At 35.1% G+C, this 14,786-nt stretch overlaps 1 protein-coding gene across 1 annotated transcript in view; it reads left to right on the forward strand.

The window, feature by feature from the left end:
• LOC142356344 (long-chain-fatty-acid--CoA ligase 4-like) overlaps positions 1–7,831 on the forward strand; it is a 71,337-nt gene extending 63,506 nt beyond the window's left edge. The window contains exons 11-12 of the mRNA XM_075408273.1: positions 6,527–6,695; positions 6,974–7,831. Coding sequence (XP_075264388.1) covers positions 6,527–6,695; positions 6,974–7,162 — 358 coding nt within the window. The 3' untranslated portion in view covers positions 7,163–7,831. The remainder of the gene's footprint in view (positions 1–6,526; positions 6,696–6,973) is intronic.
• The last annotated feature ends 6,955 nt before the right edge of the window (positions 7,832–14,786 follow it).

Here is a 14,786-nt window from a genome sequence, read left to right on the forward strand (position 1 = left end):
TGAGTTTGAATATCAATTTTGAGAAAGCTCTTTTAGGGTTTTTTCCTTATAGACCGTATGTGTCATAAAATTGACAGTACGCATCTAATCCAAAAAAAATCTAGTGGTGTACTAAAGGAGTTCTGATCAATATGCCTATCTTGTTTCTTTAGTTGTTTCAGATCATGGCCACAAGCGTCTATCGCGGATATTTTCAGGCAATCTGCCTGCTATGTTTGGATTTTTCATTGATTTCATTATTTTTGGATGTTTGAAATTCCATTTTTATGGCGAAAAATATTTTTGACAACGTCCTCTTGACAGTTTATACAGTAGGCGCTTATCTATAGCTTACCTCATTTTTGTTTTGCGGACTTTTAAATATACTAATCCGATCTTTGTCAAATTTTCCAGTTTTTTTGTTAGTTCTTAATTGCTCTCGTAGAGAAGCAATTATTGTAAACGTGTCTTTTTTATGCAAAATTTTCGCTTGAACGTTTGGACTTTTCGAGTGACTTTTACACGTTTGACTTTTTGCGTTTTGCGTGATCTGAATTTCTCTCTCACTCACAATTTGAAGCAGCTGAACTCAACTGGCGGCAATTTAATACTAAAAGTCAAATGAAAAGTGCACCGAAACTGGTGCCATTTTTCTTTTAAAACTTAATAGTGGTATATGTTAACCTCTAATGTGGTTATTTGATGCCCATTATTGAACTTCTTAGTCCCATTTAGGCTCCCTCTCCCGCCCGGTTGAAGCAGGATGCAATTGATTAGAGCTCCCACTAGTCGTTTGAGAGCAATTCTTCCGACGTTTAGTCGATTATGTTTTGGGTTTAGTCAGTATAAAGTCTTTTTGTGCACTTTCACTGATTTTAGTTTTGTGTGTTGAATAGTTGGTATAGTTCTTGGCGTTTTCTTAGCAATCAAGTGAAAAAATATTTTCATAAACGCAGTTTCAACGATATTTTTTACGAATTTTTTTCGAAAAGTATTCAAAAATTTAAATTGTTACAACTTTTTTTCGTATAGAGAATAGATTGGGCATTAATTATTTTCATTCATGAATGCTTAGTAAAGTTTTCTGTTTTCTCGTTTTCCTATTTTGTTTACAAATTTACGAGTAGTCTTTTTGTTTCTTTTTTCTTTTTAGCATTGTTTTCATATCAAACCAAGAAAAAACATTGAAAAATCTAACACGTATGAAATTTAAATTTTTTAACGAACGAAAAATTAGTGAAAAGCAATGTAGGTCTGAGGAGAGAGTTGGAATGATACATACTAGAGTTTATATATATATATATATATATATAAATATAAATATATATATATATATATATATATATATATATATATATATATATATATATATATATGTATGTATATATATATATATATATATATATATATATATATATATATATGAACTCTAGTATGTATCATTCCAACTTTCTCACTAATTGTTTTTCACTTATTTTTCATTCGTTAAAAAGTTTGAATTTCATACGTGTTAGATTTTTCAATGTTTTTTCTTGGTTTGCTAAAGACTTCATATATATAACGCCTCTTTACTGGAACTAGTTTGAGAAACTTTGACTGATATTTAGTATTTGAAATTTCTTTAGGGCCTGGTTCTTAATAAACTAATTTTTGTTTTTGAATGTGACTCTGTTCCTGGTGTTTTTTTGCTTTCTAAGAAGTAAGGCCAATTTTCATAGCTACCAGATGTTTTTAGTAATTTGAAACGTGTCGTTACGGTAGTTACGGTTTTGCTGGTGTTCCGACGCTTCGAGTCGCTTCCGGAATTCTTCTGGCTATGTTTTTTAATTCGCTTTACATTTTGATCACGTTTTTTGTTTACATAAGTAACAATTTTCGCATTTGACTTCTGACTTACTTCACTCAGTGTTTCAACTGAATAGATTTTAAATTCTTTCACACATTCAATTACGCAATGTGATGAATACTGTCAAAGAGCAAAATCAAAAGAGACGGGATAAACCGATAAAGCCAGGTCAATAAGTCATTGAGAATTAGGTTATCAAAGTTCATTAGAGTGTTTGCTAGCTGACATTGGTATCTTATTAGCTTTCAATCTAAGCTTGAATTAAGTATAGTTTTAGAATCCAACAGAAGCTGCACGACAAATTGGAACACTTTTTGACACTGACTAAAAAAACCAATAAAATGTGGTCAGTTTTGTTTCTTCTGTTTCAATCGCGATGTGCATCAAGCGCGTCAATAGCGGCTGTTTTCCGGCAATCTGCCGAATATGTTTGTATACTAGTCGGTGCTGCGAATATTAGCCGAATTTAAATTGAGCCGAAAGGGAGACACTAACCAATCAGATTTGAACGCTCCAATGGTATTGCGAGAATAACAAATTCGGTTGCGATCGATTTATATCAAGTCAAATAGGCAGCTGAAGTATAGCCATGGCCCGCGAGGCATCGACAAATGCAATAATTTCACTTGTAAACGAGTTTGATGACTGCGCGTCTCACTTATGTATACAACAGTTATCTCCGCATACAACAATTATCTCCGTATTTTATTCTTTTCTTCATTTAATCTAATTTTTACGTCGGCTAATTTGCGGACACAATAATAGACGCCGTCATCTTTTCAGCAGACTATTTTTGCATTCCAGTTTATGTGACTCGAATAGAGGTAATTTGGTGTATTTTTGTCGATCGGTGACGTCTCTTTTCGCAAGATGTAAATTGAAAGTTAATCTGCTGATCAAAAATCACCCAGTAGAGAGAAGTTTAAAGTAAATTTGCTCATTCAATCTTTTTGAGAGCGAGAAAAATTATTGTGAAAAGTTTTTGGTTTATCGAGCAGCGTTTTTTGACTACATGCGTGATTACATACAAGTAATTTTAAAAGCAGGTGTTTAGTTTAAAATCTATTTTTATCAATCAAGCTGCATTCCTGTATATATTAATCTTTTTAATGACATTTTTGATCATCTTAAAGGAAAATTAGACCTCATATGCAATTTTGAGCTGTTTTTGTTATTTTGCCGTTTTAGATGCCTTTATTAGTTTTGTATCCTATTTACATTGTGAGTATGTATTATTTTTATTTTGATTTAAAATATTAAGTTGTTGTTGACGCTAAGAGTTGTAGTTCATTGGTAATATTTTCATATAGTGTTTATAAGAATTCTTCAATTCCTCTGTTTTTGAGTGTTTTGAAATAGGTGTATTAGTTCATTTTTTAGTTGATTTTGATAAAAAGTTTTATAGGAAAGAACTTGATTTTTACATAGGGTAGTTTTCAGTGAATCAAAATAAACAAATGTAATTTTCAGGTTTTTGCCTTTTGCCCACTTTAATTGTTTAGTGTATATATCTGGTGTTGGGTCGGCCACTGGTAAAAGAGCCAGTTTTTGGAGCGTTTCTATTATTTTGACGTTGAGACTTAAGCATTTACAATATTTTGCAAAAAAAAGTTATATTTTGAGTTGTTAGATTCTTTTTGATTTCATTTCCTTTTTCCCGAAATCCACTGTTGTGTTTTCTTAATGCCCTTGTTTATCGTCTTTTTTTGTTTAACTAACGGAAATTAACTCCTATGCACGGTATGTTTTAATTAATTGTTTGGAAAAATGCAGCTGGGGAGGAGTTTTTCCGAAAAGTTTGTAATAGTTTACTTCATTTTTTTTAAATTGCTCTCGAACGAAGTTGAAGCAATTATTGTAAAAGTGTTGGTCTTTTTTATGAAAATTTTTGCTTGACCGATTTAACTTGGCGAGTGACTTTTGCTTCTTTGACTTTTTCGTTCTGAACAATTTAAAATTCTCAGTCACAATTTTTAAGCAGCTGAACTCAAGTGGCGCCAGTTCACTACTGAAAGTCAAATGAAAAGTTTGTCGAAATTAGTTTTTTTCACTATTATTTTCCTTGACTATAGAGGCATATAGTAAACTCTAATTTGAAGTCCCATGGTGATTCAAGTTACCCCCAACCCCCCGACTGAAACAGGCTGCACCAAGTTAGAGCTCCCAATAGTCGTTCGAGAGCAATTCTTCCGACAATAGTAAGTTATGTTTTCATTTTAATAGCCTCCGCCAGCCTCTCAAAATCTATTATTTAGGCGGTCTTCTTTTTAACAGAACTCATTTAACTTATCGATCACTGTTTTCGTTTTACACAATTAAAACTTTTTGCGCGTGACTTTTAACATAGCTCACTTACTGTTTCAACTCAAGGAGTTTAACTAATTTACCCAATATATTGAATATGGTCAATGTCAAAATTGTGGTATCAATCGAAACGAGATAAACCAATTGAGCCTGGTCTAAGTTACAGTGTATAAGGTTATCAGAGTTTATTAGATTGGTTGCTAATTAGTGTTAACCTTTGTAGCCTTCAGTTTAAAAGCCGAATTTAGGGTAGTTGTGTAGTCATCTATCTGAAACCCCGCACTGAATTTAGAGCTTTTTGCCCCTTAGGAAAAGCTTTCAATTTATATCTTGACTTTTTTTGTTCAGTCCCGTTGTGTTTCATGGTAGACAACGGCGGGTCTTTTCCGGCAATCTACCGGCTGTTTCTCTCGTTTTTGTTAACAATGATTAGCATATATCATTAGTTTCTTACAGTGAGAGCTTAGTTGAGAGCCTTAGTGACGCTTATCCTTCGAGTCGATTTCGGAATTTTTCGGCTGTTCTTCTTTGGCAGAAAGAATTTTTTTCGCTTTAACTATTTTGCGTCAAATGGTTTTGAACTCTGTAGGGTAGTGTTGATTCATTTCTCATTTTGCTTGAAGTACTTCTAAATAGCACATGATCAGCAAAGCAATCTAACGCGAACACAGCCAATTTCAAAGAAAGAAGTTGAATAGAAACGGGACAACAAAACCATTAAACACAGTTTTAGTTGACAGGTTTCTATTTTTGATAGCCGCACAGCGATAACTTGGGCTATTATTGTGCTTCTCTTGGATTTTTTTACAATTCAAAGAATTTGAATTGTATTGGGGCGCTCTCTTTTTGAATTACGCTTGAACGAAGGTCAGCAATTATTGTAAACGTGTGTGTGTGTGTGTGTTTTTTTTGTGCACATTTTTCGCTTGACAATTTTGCGTTTTTCTTCAAAAATATTCTTTGACATCTGAATTGACTTTTTTACGCTTTCGTTCATTTTTGAGTGATCTCTGTTGCGCTCTCCGAAGTAAAGCTTGTTGCTAATATATAATCGGATGCAGTTTGGGAATAGAAGTGAATCATAGCGCAGTGGTTAGTGGGGGTGGCTATGGATCGGGAAGTCAAAGGTTCGAATCCCGTTGGGGCAAGGTTTTTTGCACGCGTAAAATAAAAATTGATTTAGGCTACAGACCCTGAATTAAATTGCCTCGCCTGTCGTTCAAGAGTAATTCTTCCAACATTTGACGGTTTATGTTTTTTAGACTGCAGATCTACAAAGCTATTGCGGCTGTTTTTTGTCAATCTGCCAGCTGTGTTTTTTATTGTTTTAGTTTCTCGATTGTTTGAGATGATTAATAGCCGCACAGCGATAGCTGGCTCTATAAGTGGCCTTGTCTTGTTTTTTTGTTCCGTCGTCAAGATTTTTGTTACGACCATATGACGTCATGACCACTTCAAATCTGCTTTTTTTTCATTCGTTCATGCAATTTCAACTGAAGTGCGTGCGTGACGTCACTTTTCGCTCTTAGTGGAGCGAGTTTTTTGTTCATTTGCGTGATTATTTTTGGGTCACACTTGAGTTACTCACTCTCAAAAATGACTTCCTCACTTTGAAATTGACTTTTATTTGCCTCACTTTGAAATTGACTTTTATTTGCTTTAATTCAGGGAGATAAGGTCAAATGGGTGTTTGCGACTCTAAATGAAGGTTATTTGATAGCAGCTAATACAAGCAGCAGAAACATAAACAGATTTTTAATCAAAACATAACATATCAGCCTTCAATGAAAAGACGAATTTTTTTGGTCTGTCTTTTTTACTTTTTTTGAGACTGCAGATCTACTATTGCGGCTATTTTCTGGCAATCTGCCAGCTGTGTCTTACTTACCTAAGGGGGCACTTTCATCTTTTTTGCAATCAGGTTATGTTTATGATAAGCTCTGTCGGTTAACATTTTTGTAAAACTATTATAAAATGAGACCCCCCCACTTCTGGCTGAAACAAGCCCTGCCTGTCGTTTGAATTTTTTTTTGACGTTATCAATAGCCTTAGAACAAAATTGGTGGCAATTATATTGGTCATGCTGGTTTTTTTAGTTCAATTTTTTGGACTACCGAATCTTTGTCTAATCTTTTTTGGTCTGGTCAGTTGACTTTTCGTTCGCAAAACAGAATGAACAGGTATAGCACGGAGTATCATAAGTTCTGTTAGAGCCGTACGGCAGACTAGTCGCTTAGTATGCGATTCGCCGAAACTACTCAGGAGATATAAATTCATAATGTGGAGTTTTGTTCTTAGACTATGCAGAATAGCTAATTCTGTTGAAATCTGTATAACACTAATGGTTGGTATACTTAATTTACAAATAAATGATACGCGGTATTTTCATTTTTAAAGGTTCGTGGAGTGTGTGATGGTGTACGCTGAGAGCACAGAGAACTATACAGTGTGTGTTGTGGTTCCCAATGAAAAGGCAACTCTTGAACTGGCGACGCAGCTAGAAATCGAGTCCAAATCTATCGAGGAGCTGTGCAAGAACGAGAAGATAAAACAGGCAATATTTGATGTAAGTATTGTTCGTAATTGGTTCTAGTCTGTGGGACGGATTCACAGCGAATGGTACGCTGGTTGTCTCGAATTTAAGCCCTATCTTGAGAAGCTGTTAAGGCATGATCTTAGTCAATGTCCTTAATTTTATTACATATCCTTATATGCGAGATATTTTCAGTTATATCCGAAGAGTTGACGCAGTAACCTGTGAGCAAAGCTGTGGACTTGAAACAGAATTAGAACACTAGTATTTTTTCAGTTTCGTGAGATCTTTATGCAGTTTTTGTTTTTCAGGACATCAAAGCGCATGGTCAACAGAAGAAATTAGACCGAAGTGAAATGCCACAGAAGATGGTGTTGACCCCTCTCGTGTGGACACCAGACACTGGGCTAGTCACAGACAGCTTCAAACTGAAGAGGAAAGAACTTTCTAGAACATTCGCCAACGAGCTGGCCGCCATGTACAAGCAGAGAGCCAATTAATGTAGTACAAAGTTAACACAGTAATAACAGCAGCCTATCTCAGAAAAAAATCAGAAAAGTATGTTTACACCACGCTTCAACTCAGCGGTATATACTTCATAACAAACGATACCAAAGGTCGAATCTGAAGATCTACAATTCAAGAACTTAAGCAATAGATAACCCGACCTGGCAAAAACTGATGCTCATCAAAGTGGCGTGAATCTACTCAATCAGAGAACGCTGCCGTCTATTTTTGTACACCAAAAATGGTCAAATCCGGTCGACTCAGACATTCAAAAGCAACAATTTGTCTATTCCGAGATGCAATACGTCATAAACACGGATGAAAAATATCCAAAGATGTTATCGTGACATCTCAACCCTGGACCAACCGGCTACAACTTCTCAATCTAAAATCAGCAACTAAGGCAACCAAGGCATACTGGAGTGGTTAGATCTTTCACGATCTTTTGATCTCATGTCATTATTTTGAATAATTAATGACTACTTAATCATAAATGTACTATGCAATACCTAATGCAATTTGTCCACGCCTTCTTAGCTTGTCAGTTATTTCCTTATTTCTCCCTTACCGTTGCTTGGCAAGACATTTTCTTGAATTGTTTAGGTTTCCTTGAAATTGATAAATCATGGGTGTTTGAAGAATGAGATGACAACAAAAACATGCGTTGCTCTCGCAGTTTTTGACAATTTAGTGTTCACTGCTTTGCTGTGTGAACTAAATTTATTTTTGCGTAAAAATATTGAGAAAACGTAAAAATATTGAAAACGTAAAAATATTTAAAAAAAATATTGAGAAAATTGAGTGACAATTGCTACATTTATCATACATCTTTGATTGCTTGAGAGAGACGTTTAATTTTTGTGTCAACTCTAATCTAATAATTTTGTTTATGCTGCAATTAATATTTGGGATCTTTTCAGTTATTGCACCCACCCCCACCACAATCTATAAAGTTCTGCTCCCCCAGTTACAAAAGTTATGTAGCTATCTGCTATGTTAATATATAGAACGTTCGCTTGTAAATTGCAAATCATATTCACCCGCTCGACCCCCGATGTAGTTGGGGGGGGGGGGGGGGGGTGGGGGTAATAATTTTTGAATTTTTTATAGTAAATTGAATCACCGTCAATCCTTTCTAAATGGTGGCTTGTCCTTGATGATTTGTTTTTTTATGGTGACCGTTTATTCCTTGGGCTTGTGATATTTAATACAGATGTAATGTCAATTAATTCTAATACTGATTGAGTTCAATAGAATCTATTTGGTCTATTATTATTGTTATTGGTCGTGCTACCCTTTTCTAGTTTTTATTTTCAGTTTGTAATTGTTGTATTTTGGTGCACTTTATTTTGAATTTAGAGCAGTTTATATATCTTCTTTTGTCAGCGGTTTGTTTCAACTTTAATCAGTCATCATAAAATTTGCCCCATGTCCATATAAAACGGTTCGGAGGTCATCTCAAAACTACCTTTATTAACGGCAAGCACCCCACCACGACCCATTCTTTCTTGTTGCGCCCGCGGCCTGCTATCAACCAATCAACGCAGTAAATTCAATTTGGGCTACCTCAGCTGTTCTTTTGCGGCTCTTTCGTTTGCAATGTTGACGCAACATTTAAATTCTTAACAATTATATAATAAATCAGTATCTCATCGAACCTTTCTCTTTTCCCTTTGAAATGTTTGACTACAAGTCATCACTCTTCAAAAAGCACCTCTATTCCTCGATAATTTTAATTTAAAATATAATTAAGTTTAAAATATTAGTTACATATTTTCCCGGGAAAAGAACAGTCCGAACTCGATAAAATTTGATAGTTAAAATAGTGCGCATGGTTTCAAAAGAGCTCATATTTGGGAATGTTATTTTTTATAATCCTACAAGTGCGAACTGTTGTCTTTGATGATTGCCGTCTTACGGTGAAATTGTAGTCTTTCGATTACAGTCGCCCTCTCAGTTAAGGGTTCGCAGAAACTATAGCCCCCAATCAGAGTTACTCTGCCATAATAAGAGGTGTTATATTTCAGGGGCTATAACGATAGAGAGAGCCAACCGTTAACCAAGATGTTTGCTTTAGGGGTATTTAATTGAATGGTTCTAACTGTGAAATCCAAGATTGCTGTACCTCCTTTTCAATTCTCACGGAAATGGTTGCTTTTTGTCTATTTGCTGGGGTCGGTCCCCCTATTTGTAGCCACGGTTTGCATGCGTTGCACTGCATAAACCTTTTTCTATCAACTTGTCCAGTCTAGCTGGTATCCTAGCACTTCATTCCAAAACGATCCTATGGGTCTTTACAATTGGTTGATGTACTGCATATGCAGTGCATTCATCTCATTCAATGAGTAAATCTGACTATTTCTTCGAATTATTTGCGGGTACCCGGTTCCTCTCGTTTCCTCCTCCGGCCGAAGTTCTCTAATGGGATAGGTGGACTGCAGCTGGCCTCAGAGATACAAACGTAGTGTGATTTTTTACTTTCAACATGACTGGATAAAGATTTTCAAATATTAGATGGAAAAGGTTGTGCATAGACGCAGTCACCTGTATTTCTTATATTACAAGTTAGCTTGATACGTAGAGACGTAGGAAGTTTGCAACTTCTGCTCAGTCTGTGCTGTATATTTAATTTTACTACTAGTGTTATTGTGTATGATAATGATAATGGCACATTTTTGTCGTATTTCACTTACTGCGTATTTGTTTTCTCCTATCTCAAAGAAGAATGAATCCTTTTGCTATTAAATAACTGATTGGAATAACACTTACATGCCAATTCAATCTTATGTCTTCTTAATCTTTTCCCTTATTTAAAGCTAAGATGTGAAAGGTTGATGATCATATTTGGAAAAATTTGTTTTTAGGTTACGTTACTATATTCTCAAGTCGGAGTGGGTACATCTGTGCGTTCGCCGTGTTAATTCTCCCTCTTTCCAATAATATCATAGAAATTATATTCAGAATTGATACATTAAGTTTAACAGGGAAAAAAAATACCCAATGCCAATATAACCAATTTGACAAAATACCCAATGTTTTCGGACAAAAAAGTCCCGGAGAAAACTGATCCTAATGTTGAAACTATCAGAACGATTATTTGGCATAATATTTAGCTAGTTCATTTGATCATGCCTCGTGGGCCATCCCTCAGCGCGTCGTTGGACTTGATATGAAACTATCACAACCGATCATGAGATCAATTTATCAGCTTACTTATGAGAAAACAGTTGTGTTTTTTTCCTGCTGAGCGCTCAAAAATAAATAGTTACAGACCAAATTAGGTGTTACGTTTGTTTCATTACTCTCGAATGAGAAGCAATCATTGTAAACGTGTCTTTTTAAGACTCGAAGAGGAGTATTGAGATTCTACAGGCTTTTACGACTCGAAGAGGAGTATTAATATTCTAAAGGTTTTTAGCTGAAGTCATGACTTGAAATTTGACTTTGGTTTTCGAACATTGAAATTTGACTTCTGTTTTAGAACGCTGGACTTTTAAAGTAGCTTAGTTACTAATGTATATTAATTAAAAGCTGAAGGTAATGTTCAAGGTTTAAAGGTTATTTCAGAGTTTTTGGTCCCATATAAGTACCTCCGGGTCTTTCCCATTATGCCCCCCCCAGATTAATGGTCAGATAACCTATAGCACCCCAATAATGGAAAATATACCATATTGGGGGGACTATTATTCATGGGGGTGCTATAATGGAAAAGAACCGTCCCTCCAACCTATCAAATCTGAACTATCCCCTCCCCACAACTACCCCCCACGCCTGCCCCATACCCCCCCCCCCCGCCACTTACCTACCAACATTCTACACCAAAAGTGATTTTAGCACATTGCTTTTTTATTTGTCATATTTCTGGAATAGGTAGGGTTATATACATGTTTATTGCACGACTCTTCGAGTCGTTTCCGGCATGCTCCCGGTTATGTTTTTAATGCAAATTTTTTGCTTGACCGTTTTGCCCTTTTCTGGAAAAATCTGTCACATCTCAAGTGACTTTTTAACGCACTTCTTGATTTTTGAGTGATTTCAACTGCTCTCACTCCGAAATAAAGTTTGTTGATCAAACAAAACCGATTGTTAGTCTCGATGACAAGTCGGTGACAGAAGCGGACTCAGAAGGTCGGGGTTTGAATCCTACCGTGGGATGATTTTTTCGCATTTATAAAAAAACTTATGGAGGCGCCCCCTGTCATTAATTGCCCTCAAACGAAGTTTGTAGCAATTATATTAGTCCTGTCGGTCTCTTTTATGCGATTTTTCGCTTGACCAAATTTTCGTCTGACGCATTTGACTTTTTGTCCTCAAAAACGGTATAAACAGGTAGCACCCAGCGGGCATTAAGTGCTCTTAGAGCTTTTCAGCTCAGTAGTCTTCAAGTATACAATTCACAGAATCTGTTTTGGAGACATACTTATGATGCGAAGGGCGGTTCTTAGAGATTGACTCCACCCACTGTTGACACCCCATGAGCCCCCCCCCGCCCCCCGCTGCGCTCACTTACGCTCCTTCAATTAAGCTAAAGCTGGCCTCACTAAGACGAAGTCAACCGCTCGCCAGTCGTTTGAGAGCAATTCGCCCGACGTTAGTCGGTTATGTTTTATAAATTGCGCCGCCTGTCATTCGAGATTAATTTTTCCGACGTTAGTGGGTTTATGTTTCCAGTTGCTGCGTTTTATAGAGGTTTTTAGCATTTGAATTATTTTGACTTGTAATCTTTCTAAAAAGCACACATTAGTTTTTCTGGTGATTTTTCGCACACATTAATTTTTCTGGTGATTTTTTTTAATCGTCCTTTGATCTCAACCTTTAGTCTTCTCACTCAGAGTTTCAACTGGCAGGGTTGAATGGCGCTTTAATTGTTTGTTATTTTGAACAAAACTGTAGATTTCTTCCAGTTGTTTTTCTGATGCGTCGTCTTTTATTGGAATAACAGGTCTCAGCATCATTTTTGATGGGTGTCTGTGACTTTAACCTTGAACCAACTGAATTTTGTCCTTGAAGTAATATTTTTAAATGACTCTCGGACGAAATTTTGAAGCAATCATTGTGAACTTGATGGTCTTTTACGACTCGAAAAGGATTATTGTTATTCTACAGGTTTTTTTGTAGATGAAGCAAGTCGGTTTTGTTTGCTTTACTAGGCGAGTTTTTGCGTTATTTGTATTCTCAAAAGGACTTAAACATTTACAAGTGGTCACTCAACAAAATCTCACGCCTAGTTAAGCAATAGAAAGCAACGTCGTGCACTTTTAATTATTCAATTTCTTCAGAAAAATGACGCGTTAACTTTCATATTTTGTAATGCGTTTAATATCGTTTGTGTTTGATCTTTTCCTTGGCACATTTTTGATCTGCTGTCTAGAGATTAAGTGGCATTGTAGTGCTCATTGGTTATACGAGCAATTTATTTGTACCGTTTTTGCTTTTCATAATTTTTTGAGGGAAAACTTGCTTGTTCACTTGATTCTTTGAAATTCTTGTAATAATCGATCTTTGTTAGTATTGGATTTTAAAAAGATGGAAAAAAGTTATTTGAATCAATTTCAAGGATTTATAAAGGTTTTCTGCGGTTTTTGGCATAATTTTTTATATATTGAAGCATTAGTTAATATAGAATAATTTCTGTTAATGGATTGAATATAGAGTTTTTGATTGCACTCAAACAGTTAGGGCATTTTGTGTGCTGCTTTTTGTCTGATCTCTTTAACTTATGTTTGAATGATGTTTGCATTTCTCTTGTGATCTATAATTGTCCATCCCGTAACGTTAAAATTATTGAACGATTGAGCAATCAGTTTGATTGAAAATGGGATTTAAAGTCAATTCAATTGGATAGTTCTTCCACTATCTGCGTCAACCTAATTTTTTTCTACAGAACTCAACAATTAAGGCGAGATTCGTTGTTTCATGATCTGCTCCTCTTATTGTTCCGACCCCACTTAGTTGGGGGGAGGCTATATACTCAAATGGGTTTTTTTCCTCTTTTTTTGTTCAGTCAATTTTGGCCGATCGATATATTCATTTAAAGGAATTGTATGTGGTATCTGAAGAAAGCCCTTCAAGCGTAAAATTGGAAATTAAAAAGATTTCAGAATTTTTGTTTTTCTCGGAGTTATCGAGTTATAAAGTTTTTTGTGAAATTGGATATTTGACGTGATTTTGTGTTCATTTTTAGCGCCAATTTTGTTCAAAATTTTATATATAATTTTGCTCAAATTTTGTACAAAATTGTTTTTCAAATTTTTTTTTCGCTGAAAAATAAAACAAGTTTTCTTTAAAGACGATCAGTGAAAAAAGGTTAGTTTGTTTTCAAACAAAACTGTTGGAAATCTATTTAAAAAAATTTTATTTCACAATTTTTAGTTTTTTAATGTCAATAAAAGCCGTTCAATATTTGTATCAAGTTTACAATAAAAACCTTCCATGGTTTGGATGAAATCCAATGAACAATTTTTGTTCAGGGAATAGATTTTGGTCATATGGCTTCGACACAGTTTTAATCAGTTTTTGGGCTTTGCCAGCATTTTTACACTTTCTGTAGTTCTATGACTAAGTGTCAATAAATAAAAGTTGAACTGGTCCCCTGGGGTGACTAAATTAAAACTAATTAGTGCTTTGATTTGAATTGATACACAATGGCTGTTATGACTATGAAATTATGTTTTTCTAAAAATAAGACTTTACTCCATTTTTAAACTTACTTCTGTGAACTTGTTCGTCCATCTCTTTAATTAAAAGTCCTATGTGGTTTTTATTGACAGAAATACTAATCTGGTTAAGGGTTGTATGTTTTAAGTATCAGCTCTATGATTTTGATACTTCAACTTATTTGATATTTGGATATTTGATCATTACCTTGGTTCTTTTTGAAGCGTTGACAGCTTATCACAACACCGACAGGTCCCAATGGTGGTTGAACCAATGCTCATTGAACGTATACAGAATCTTCGACAAGTAAATTCTGTTTATAAGGCTTCCTATACTGTTTTTGACACTTTTCTGTTGAATTTTATCTTTTTTGCCTTTTGTTGTTTAATTGCTCTTGAACGAAGTTCATAGCAATTATTGTAAACGTGTCTTTTCTATGCCAAATTTTCGCTTGACAATTTTGACTTTTCGAATGACTTCTACGCCCTTTACTTTTTGCATTTCGCGTGATCTAATATTCTCTCCCAATCACAATTTCAAGCAGCTTAACTCATTTGGCGGCAATTTAATACTAAAAGTCAAATGAAACGTGCGCCGAAACTTGTGCTATTTTCACTTTAAATCTTAATAGTGGTATATGTTAACCTCTAATGTGTTTATTTGAAGCCCACTATTGAACTTCTTAGTCCCATAAGCAGGCTACTATTGAATACAGCTCCCACTAGTCGTTCGAGAGCAATTCTTCCGACGTTTAGTCGGTTATGTTCTTCTTTAAGGTCGAAACTTAAAAATTAACGTCTGAAACGCTGACTGCTTGAAATTATTGGTTTCAATGACTTTGACAAAACAAATTTTCGTTTTCATAGAAATTTTGATAATATTTGAATAATTGTTCATAATTTTGGTTCTGATTTGAAGTCCTGTCATATAATCACAATAATGACTGATCCATTCGATGTG

Source organism: Convolutriloba macropyga, chromosome 2, assembly GCF_964194025.1.
Source record: "Convolutriloba macropyga chromosome 2, txConMacr16.3, whole genome shotgun sequence".
Taxonomy (NCBI): Eukaryota; Metazoa; Xenacoelomorpha; order Acoela; family Convolutidae; genus Convolutriloba; species Convolutriloba macropyga.